The sequence below is a fragment of the Corticium candelabrum genome, chromosome 9 (genome assembly GCF_963422355.1).
Source record: "Corticium candelabrum chromosome 9, ooCorCand1.1, whole genome shotgun sequence".
Taxonomy (NCBI): domain Eukaryota; kingdom Metazoa; phylum Porifera; class Homoscleromorpha; order Homosclerophorida; family Plakinidae; genus Corticium; species Corticium candelabrum.
The window spans coordinates 5,617,021-5,627,517 of NC_085093.1; the positions used below are offsets into that span (position 1 = coordinate 5,617,021).

Consider the following 10,497-nt stretch of genomic DNA (forward strand, 5'->3'; position numbering starts at 1 on the left):
ATATATATATAACCATGGTGCCGTACTGTGAGGTGTAAAAGAAAGACTCCAGAAGTGAATTCGACTCCTATGCGGACAACAAACAATAGGATAAATGATGAGATCAAAGTGCCCAGTGTCTGGAAGCAAAAAAACCAAATTTATGTCGAGGAAAGACATTTAGGGAGCTGGAAGGGGTGGAATTATAATTAGTGTACTGTTTATCAGACTGCTACTCGAAGATATATTTGGTAGTGGAGCCGGAAAGGGGTTGCGTCTACCCGGCATAGTTGGTGGTGGTGAAAAAGTATCGTGGACTGACCAACTAGCCAAAGAACTCTACAAACCCGTGTAACGGCGGCTTCGGACTAGACGTGTCAGGGTGGGAGGTGTGGACGACACGTGGTCCACAGATCTCGCCAACCTGCAGCCTTTCTCGAAATATAACGACGGAATCAAGTATCTTCTCAACATCATCAATGTATTCAGCAATTATGTGTGGTCTATTCTGTTGGTAGACAAAACGGGTAAAATATAGTTCTTGCTTTCAACATGATACCAAAAAAGGAAACAATAGGACCATGGATCGGTAGCTAGAAAACAACAGCATCGAGAGATATTCCACATACAATGAGAGCAAAGCGGTGGTGGTGGAAAGATTTAATCAAACCCTAAAAATGAGACTGTAGAATTACATGTCGGCCAACAACACCAATGGGTACATAGACGTTTTGGGTGAATTGTTGAAGAAATACAATACCTTGTATCACAGGTCAGCAAAAACGAAACAAATCGATTGTTTGGAATCATCTGTATGGTGACACAGTCGAGCCCCACAAACCCGTTATTTTAACAACAATCAAAGTCGGTCATTGTGCTCAAATATCCAAGAAAGACCATGTTTGAAAAGGGATACACACCCAACTGGACCAAAGAAGTTTTCGAGATCTTCAAATTACAGAACACCAACCCAGTGACCTACAACGTCAAAGATTTTAATGGTGAGCCCGTCGACAGCTCCTTTTACGAGCCAGAGCTACAGAAGACGACCCAAGACGTGTTTTGTATCGAGAAGGTGATACGGAGAAAAGGGCAACAAATGTTCATCAAATGGAAAGGATATCCCAATACATTAAATAGTTGGGTGGACAACCTCACCAGCTTCGATGACATCTACAATGGTCTCCCATAATTGCTCGTATTCGAATCCAGTTTTTCTTTTTGATGGCCGCGCATCATTAGGCTTGCTCTGGAAGACCCATGCGTGTGAATATCTTGGATAGGATGAAATCCAATTTGATAACTTTTCTTTGGTGGAGATTATACCATATTCTCTCTACCTGTCAAGTTCTCATCACGATCAACGTCCTGATCCTCGGTGAGACCAAATCGTCCCAATTGTTTCCTAATGTGGTGTTTCATGTTGTATTTGGGACATAGTGAGCATGCAGCCCAGCTTGCGGTTCTTCTGCTCGGTGGATGAGACTGCATGTTTTGCATACGTGTTCACATTCGCACACCTTTTCAAATTCACCACCACATACACATTTTTGAAAGTGGGATCGCTCCATTTTAACTTTTGAGGAGAGTGGAGAGCGCAGTACCAACATAGCCCATTGTAGTGCAAGGTAGTCCCACAATTGGGACACGGAATAACCTCCCAGGGTTTGTGGCAGGCACCGATGCCATACCAATCATCTGCTTTGCAAGCGCACACCATCTTAATATCATATAGAATTCATTTCTCTACTAGGGCGTAACATTTTTATGTAACATTTTGTATATGGAGGATCTCAAACGTCTGTTGCGTTTGTACGAGGAGGGACACCTCAGTTCAGTGGCTCTAGAAAAGGCATTGGATGTCTTGAACCCACCAGTCCGTCAGCCAACGTCCATTAGGGCTTCGCTTTTATTTTCTAGCGAGCCGGTCCATACCTCTGCATATAGCTCCACATGCTCTGCCATGACGAAATAGGCATCTTATTGCAATACATAAGATTAAGACTCTTCGGCGGTCCCAAAAGACATGTGTTACATAGTATAACATACAGGCTCGTTGTTCGAACACCTGCAAAGTCAGTGCGATTTGAGACCTTCTTTGGGAGAGGAAAGTTGCACGGTGAACGCCATCCTAAGCCAGAAGTGGCAACTCAACTACGCACTGCAACAACGTTGAGTCGTCACACAACTAGACGCTTTTCTCACTAGAAGCTTGTCTACCGTGCTATCATTGTACGGTGTTGTCAGAAAACTAGATTCTTTGAGACGGCCGTGTGCTCATATCTACAAATGCCACTAGTTGTAATCACCTTGCATTACTGCTGATGTTAATGCAGGAATCAGCAGCGACTGTAAATGTATGGCTACTGTACATTGTACAACTTGTCAACTACTTGCTAGCATAATCTACTGTTTAGCTTCTGGCTAATTAAATGTTGATCTGTCTTGAAAAGAATTGTCTGATGTAATACACAATGCATGTCTGTATCACAGCAACAAATTAGACTACTGAACGTGTCTAGTACAGTATATTCAGGTAATGACTGTGCAACAATTAGTCAACTAATCGATTAATGTAATAACTATCTATATATAATTATTGGAAAATTGATGTCATTTGCATATACTTGTAGTACATACTCACTATTCCTCTAGTAAGAGTCTCTCTGATGAATTTATGGTAGCGTGATAGTGATATTTTGATTATAATTAATACTATGAGTAATTAGTGTTCACATTTGCGACGAAAGCAAGACTTTGGGTTGATTTGATTTTAAGAGCAGCCACTACCCACTGTTTCAACTCTTCTTTCAATTTCTGGATCTAGCACAAGACTGGCAATCTCTTTCGGGATGAACAGTTTCTCCACTGTTTCTCTTCCCCATATTAGATGCATATGTTGAGTGGGTATTAAAATGCATGAACATACAGTTCAGCCTCTACACCTCTTCAACATCAATCCCCTTGGCTAGTTATGACTCCTTATATTATCAGAACACTTACAACTATCAGCAAACTCAAAAATCAATTTGATGGAGTTACAGAAGAACAGAACAAGCGAACATTATGAAATCATCTTACAAAGAAGTAAACGAATATCGTAACTTGTTGAAAACAGCACTAAGCACAAAGAAATCTCAACAGAGTAGTGATATCCCACCTTATAAGACTGCTGAGGCACAGAACCGTGGTTTCTAATTGACAATTCTTACTCTCATCACTGCACAGTGCGTCAAGTTTGGGGTCAGAAACCTCCCGTGGTTTTAGATGCGCACCACATTTTAGAATGCAGCAAAACGCGATCACATGCCCTCTTTACAATTTACTAAGTTGTTGGTGAAAAAACGCCAAGAGACGGCAGTGTGCTAAAAAACTAGCAAGACCCTACCACGTGATTAGTTGCAAATACGCCAGCCTATCGTCAGTTTTATTAGATAAGACTTAGGCAATATGTTGTCCTTAATGTGCACATCTTCTACAGACAGTGATCTTCGTCCTAGTGTCCTTTCTTCCAGTAGATTTCCACTTGTAACCATGCCTAGAAAGGCAAAAAGCTCCCGGATATAAAAAATAAAATTCTAGCCTCGCAAAGCAAAACCAAGCCTTGGATAACGGACTGCACCAATCAAAGAGCTCAGCCGTCACTTACAATTACACGACCTACGCTATATCGGTTAATTAGGCCGTGCCTTCAAACAATCCTGGGAACTCCCCTATGCATACAATCCAATGCTCGGATAATCCTCGTAGGACTCTGCATGATATGTATGAACCATCTGTTGGGTTGGATGAGATATGTCCACCACCAGGTGGGTATACATGCAAAGATAGATCTATGCAGGGGGATAAGGTACAGAACCTTGAAGTAGAAGTAGCTTCAGTAGGAGTGTGCCACGCTCAGAAACGGTAGATAGGAGTCCAAAGTCTACAGATAAGAAATGCTTGAGAATTCCATACTAATGGAGACGATACTTAAGGTGACAATAGCTACAAATCTAGGCTCTTGCAAAATAACGCAAGATGATAGCCTCGCTGCATGGCATACTGTATGCACAAGCTGTTGATTGCAGTCCCGGATGCACACCTAGAATCTACTCTAGACTGGTCAAGGCAACAACAGTGGTACACGTCAATCAACGTCCGACTAGACAAACTTTTAGTAGTTCATCTACGAAACTTGCTCGTGCACAATCGATAAACATCGCTAAGCGCTTACTGACGATCAAAGTTGATTTCCTTCCAAGGGCAGGACAGGGCACTAGAATGTACGTCTGCTACAACGTAAAGTCTACCTCACTTGAGATCGGCTCCAGTGTGCATGTCCGACTGTAAAGAGCAATGCGTCGTAGACCCACCCATCCCGGCACTCTCCCAAAAATCTCTAGCGAGAACCCTGCACCCACTCTACTACTGATCTGGGGGCACGGAAGCCGGTAGTGGCGTGTTGAAATCAGTCCATTGTTCTCGGCCACACCGATATCAATGGCACACAAAGATTCGAGTGCACGTTACTTACTGTGTACTGTACTCTAAATTAACCTTTTTTGTACAATATCAATCTACCAATATTTAGTTAATATTAATGTACTACAAACTAATATGCGCTATTCTAGTTACAATAGACACGTTACCGCCTTGTATTCTCGTTGTAATCTCAATAAATGAACTGCAAAACATATTTGCACGTTCTTTGATCAGCAGCTCAGTCCTTTCTTTTAAAGGGGCCCCAGTTTGGGATCGTAGTTTGCTGTACATTGTGTAAACCTGTACTTCCAGTGAATTGGGTACGAGTAGTGGGTTTCAGAAGCCATACTCTTACAATGCAATGATTGCTCATACAATGAAATCTGTTTGGTATGTTTAAATAATTAATTAAATTGACTAATAATAATTACAAACTTAGACAAATCCACACATGCACACATCTAGTTGTACAAGTGTTCAGTACTGATGTAGTTGTTATAATATTGTAGAGAATTGTAGAGTTATACATTGCAGAAATTTACAAAAGATAATTTCAAAACCTAATGTACAACTGAAAAGGTCCTTGGATTGAATTATTGTGTGAATTCATGTTATGTTGTTTCTGCTGTGTATGAAATCTCTACAATAACTAATATATTGTATCATAGACACATGTGTGGGTGAGTGGTCATCTGTGTATGTGTACATATCTATACAAAAGTATACAGTCCCGTAGCAAGCAAGTCAAAAGTGATCCGGTGTAACATGTGCTAACAAGCATGTGTAAAGGTATCCTCATATTTCCAATGCCCTGTGGAGCTGCAAAATTAGTCTGAAATTTTGTGACTACCTCGATGTAGTCGACAATTGCAAAACGTGGAGTTGGTAGGTATGTGATTAATAACCCGTACGCTGTTTTATACTAACTAGATTACTTATCTGAAATGAAAGTAGATGAAATAGGCCTCTGGTAGAAGTTCGACGGTTCCTATGGCACTGGTATGTGTATATACACAGTAGACATGCACATACTATGTAACATGAATAGCAGTTAGACAAGTGACAGTCTTCCATTTACAGAAACAAATTGCTGAGCTATTCCATCTTTGAACAAACTGTAACATTTCTTTCGTTTTGGGGCCCCAGTTCTGGAACTCTGTTTCCTATACGTCGTTTATAAGTATGAAACCGCAAATCATCCTTCAAATGACCTGTATGTGATGAATTAGTTCCACAATCTGTCTTATCACATAATCATGAATGGTTTGCTTTGTTTGTTGAAGTCTACCGGGTAAGTTTGTGATTGATGGATTAATCACACACACACACACACACACACACACACACACACACACACACACACACACACACACACACACACACACACACACACACACACACACACACACACACACACACACACACACACACACACACACACACACATACACACACACACACACACACACAAGGGTTGTCCTCAGCATACAAAAGGCAAGGTGCTCTGCCATGCCTTGGCTTCCACTTGGTACAGGCCCGACATGCTTTGCTGCATGAGTAGGCAGTGATTAGATATGAAGACAATGGACTCTTGAAAAGTGGGAGGCTAACAAGTAGTTCCTGGGATGCATGGTTTGAATATAAGACCTATTAGGACAAAGACTGCCATATGGCATGAACTTAATTGTAATAGAAGTACTCCAAGATAAACAGTGGTTGTCAGCACCACCCACTATTTAGGTCAGTATCTGATGGCAGCAAACAATGTCTCTAGATATCTGGCCATTTATATTCATGTACTAGGTCCTCAGCTTCTTGAGGTCTGGAAATTTTCCACAGGCTATACCTATAAGGCTTAATATAGCTATCATGTGATCAAGCACAGTGCACTAAGACAGAAAAACTTTCTATAAAAATAAACCACTTCGTGGCATCCCAGTGTAAGCAAACTTGCATCAAAGCTTTCATGGGGGCGGTATCTTAAAATTGAAATGGGTGGGGCCAAAAATTAGGGTAGACATGTTAATAACTATTTCCGCCGTGCCTTACCGAAATCTTGGGGCACTATGCACACACACACACACACACACACACACACACACACACACACACACACACACACACACATACACACACACACACACACACACACACACACACACACACACACACACGCACACAAGAATTATGATAGTACTTGTGATTACTATCAATACTCTATATTCCATGATTTGGGAGAATTGCAATCTGTGCTTGGTGCCACAAACAGGCAGTGGCAAGCAGGCAGGCAGACAGACAGACAGGCAGACCAAACCATAATTAAATAAGAAGTGCATTGCTATAGCTAGAAAGCAATGATGAATGTATGCTGCAAAACTATTTAGTTGCAGAGTCTGTATGTATTTCTGATAAACTATACACATCTACCAGTATAATACAGATCTAAGTTATACATAAAGACAGGCTGTGGAATTAATTCATCACATACAGGTCACTTGAAGGTCTATTTGCGGTTTTGTACCTAAAAACAACGTGTAGGAAACAGACTTCCAAACCTGGGGCCGACACAAAAGTAGTGTTGCACTTTGTTCAGAGGAAAAGCTCAACAATTTGTTTCTGTAAAATGGAAGACTGTCACATGTCTACCGGCTATTCATATTACACAATATGTGCATGTCTACTGTGTATATACACATACCAGTGCCGTAGGAGCCAGTGAACTTTTACCAGGCCTACTTCATCTACTTCCATTTCAGATAAGTAATCTACACTAGTACCTCGGTTATCCGGCTCTCGAAGTTCCGGGCAGTCCCAGTGATCACATGCGAAAACATGTGCAATATAGCATCCACGGAAATGGCGACCAGTAAGCAAAAGCAGTCTGACCTCATACTTGTGAAAAAGATAGAACTCATAAGAGAAATTGAGAGAGGGAAGTATCAGCGTTGTGTAGCTGAGATTTTTGAAATGCCGAAGTCAACTATTGGAGACATTTGGAAAGATCGAGAAAAGATCAGTTGCCACGTGTTCAGTGCAGATGACCTGACTGTCACCAAGCGGCGGTGTATTGTACGTGGATCACAGTTCTCTCTCTTGGATGACCCACTATCGATGTGGTTTTTACCCTCTGAGATACGGATATTTCCCAGTTACAGATGGTGCCCGGATAACCGAGGTATTAGTGTAGTTAGTAAAAAGACAGCTTACGTTATTGATCACATACAAACAAACTCCACACTTTGCAATTGTCGACTAGATCGAGGTAGTCACAAACTTTCAAACAAATTTTGCAGCTCCACAGCGCAGTTGAACTACGAGGCTACCTTTACACGTGCTTGTTAGCACACGTTACACCGGACCACTTTTGACTTGCTTGCTACAGGTCTGCATACTATATGTATAAATATGTCAGAGTTCTAGCCAGGATTGTTTTGAGGGCGTAGCGGTATGGGCATAGCGGTATGGGCATAGCACAGGAGTCTGGTATGTACGCGTGGCACATAGTGTTATCTGTGGAAATTTCTGAAAGAAAAATTATGCTGATTTGGGGGAGTGGTTTAGGATATCTTTTGTAAACAGTTCGCTTTTGCTGTACTGTTATAGTGTACTGACTGAAGCTCAGCCTCTGGCAAACTGATAGTAGGGTATGGATTACATTCTTAACTAAGTGTTTCTCATTACTATTACAGGCAACAAATCCAATTATAATACTATAGGTATCCAATTAGAGACTCGTGATTGACCAAGTTGCCAACTGCTCCCTCATTATCACTCTATAAACGTTCCACAGGTATGAACAAAAATATGTCTAGCCAGTATGTAGGAGGCGTAGCGGACACGTCTGAAGGCGCAGTGAGTAGGTCTGAACTCTGTACACATATACAGATGACCACTCACCCACACATGTGTCCATGATACGATCTAGTAGTTATTGTAGAGATTTCATACACAGCAGAAACAACATAACAAGAATTCACACAATAATTCAATCAAAGAATCTTTTCAGTCATACGTTAGGTTTTGAAATTATCTTTTGGAAATTTCTGCAATGTATACTTCTACAAAACTCTACAATAACGACTACATCATTACTGAACACATGTACAACTACATGTGTGCATGTGTGTATTCGTCTAAGTTCGTATTATTATTAGTCAATTTAATTAATTATTTAAACATACAAAAAAGATTTCAATGCACGAGCAATCATCGCATCGTAAGAGTATGGCTTCTAAAACCCAGTACTCGTATCCAATTCACTGGAAGTACCATTTCCATGACGAGCAGCAAGCGACAATCCCAAACTAGGGCCCTTTAAAAGAGGGGCTGAGCTGCTGATCGAAGAGCGCACACACATGTTCTACAGTTCGTTTATTTAGAATACAATGAGAATACAAGATAGTACGTATCTATTGTAACTAGAATAGCGCACACTAGTTTGTAGTGCATTAATATTAACTAAATATTGTGTTGCATGGATATAAAAAAGTTAAATTTGTACAAAAAAAGTTAAATTTGTACAAAAATGTTAAATTTAGAGCACGTTACACATTGGTAACGTGCGCTAGAATATTTGGGTGCCATTGACATCAGTGTGGCCGAGAACGACAGACTGATTTCAACCCACCACTACTGGCTTCCGAAAGGAGGCACTACCCTACACTGGATGTAAAACAATGGTCTGATTACAGATGCCAAAACGTGCTTGAACGGCAATAGACCAAGCAAAACTCCGCGAAAACATTGCTCAGGTACATTTAGACACGTTCGGAGTTTCAAAAACATGTAAATGTTGATGAGCATGCCGATATGCTGAACATGTCTGTACATCGAATCCGACATGGAAAATGGTCACCAAATGCTTAGTAAGCTTGTCTACTTGTGCTGCGTGACCTTCTACATTTTGTAATTTGTTCTTGCATTTACGAATGACCGTATACCCGAGTGCATGTCTGCTAATATCCGGGCATTAAAAATGCAGAAGATATAAGGTTAATCGGGAAATTACGCCATAGCTGGCCATCACTGTGACTTGAACCTGCAAACCTGCAAGGTCCTGGATGTTTTCATACTGCAAATGCAGTCTCTAACAAATTGAGCTACAGCTCAACACACACACACACACACACACACACACACACACACACACACACACACACACACACACACACACACACACACACAAACTAGGATAATATACAGTTATGTATTTTGACCTGCAAATTCTAGTCTGACGTCAGGCTGATCATCCCAACAACGAATTATTAAATGTCGAAAGCCTGGACAGCAGTCATCCTCACTCAGGGCAGGTCTATCCTTTGAGATAACATTCGCTCGTATCACGTCAATTTCAACGCCATCTACATCAAAATTGAATACTTTTAATTAAACTCTAAAACAATTAATGATAATTAACAAAGAAACCATATAGTGGCTTCCTCTCTTTCATTTGCCATAATATGATGGAAAATCTGTGTATAGCAATGCATTAAATTACCATAATTCACAGTGAAACTTAGAACCTTACGAATAAACATCCATTTTTCTTTCTTGCTCCTTATTTATTTTGTTTGCGAATACCTCGGGGGCAGTAAATGCCACAGTTCCCCATCTCTTCGAGCTGCTGTTAGATTGTATTATAGCCGAACGTCTTGAAATTCCCCGCATGGTCGACAGACCAAAATCGATGATCTTTCACAATAGACATTTATACAACAGTAATGATGTTGATAACCTTGGAGCTCACTTTGCAAGAATAATTTCGATCGACTAAAACATTAGCTGTTTTTAGATCCCTGTGCAAAATTGCAGGATCAAGATTATGCAAAAAATCCATCCCCTTTGCAATTTCTAGACTCATTGTTAGGCGACAACTCCATTTTTTAATTTCATCATGTTTACTATCTGAGAGTAACATGTCCTCTAGATTGCCGTTGTCAACATACTCCATTACGATTGAATAATGGCCATAGTCCATGCATACACCCAGCAACTTTATTATATGCGGACATTCTTTCAATCGAAGAAGGATGCTTACTTCATTCAATAAGCTGG

General features: G+C 40.7%; 1 protein-coding gene across 1 annotated transcript in view; it reads right to left on the reverse strand.

Annotated features, from left to right (window-relative positions):
• Positions 1–8,211: 8,211 nt before the first annotated feature.
• Positions 8,212–10,497, reverse strand: part of LOC134184703 (dual specificity protein kinase shkC-like) — a 2,999-nt gene continuing 713 nt past the window's right edge. Inside the window, exons 2-6 of the mRNA XM_062652449.1 lie at positions 10,190–10,497; positions 9,971–10,134; positions 9,868–9,914; positions 9,660–9,803; positions 8,212–8,312 (exon numbers count right to left, since the gene is read on the reverse strand). The exon at positions 10,190–10,497 is cut by the window's right edge and continues 8 nt beyond it. Of these exons, the coding sequence (XP_062508433.1) occupies positions 8,212–8,312; positions 9,660–9,803; positions 9,868–9,914; positions 9,971–10,134; positions 10,190–10,497 (764 nt within the window). The remainder of the gene's footprint in view (positions 8,313–9,659; positions 9,804–9,867; positions 9,915–9,970; positions 10,135–10,189) is intronic.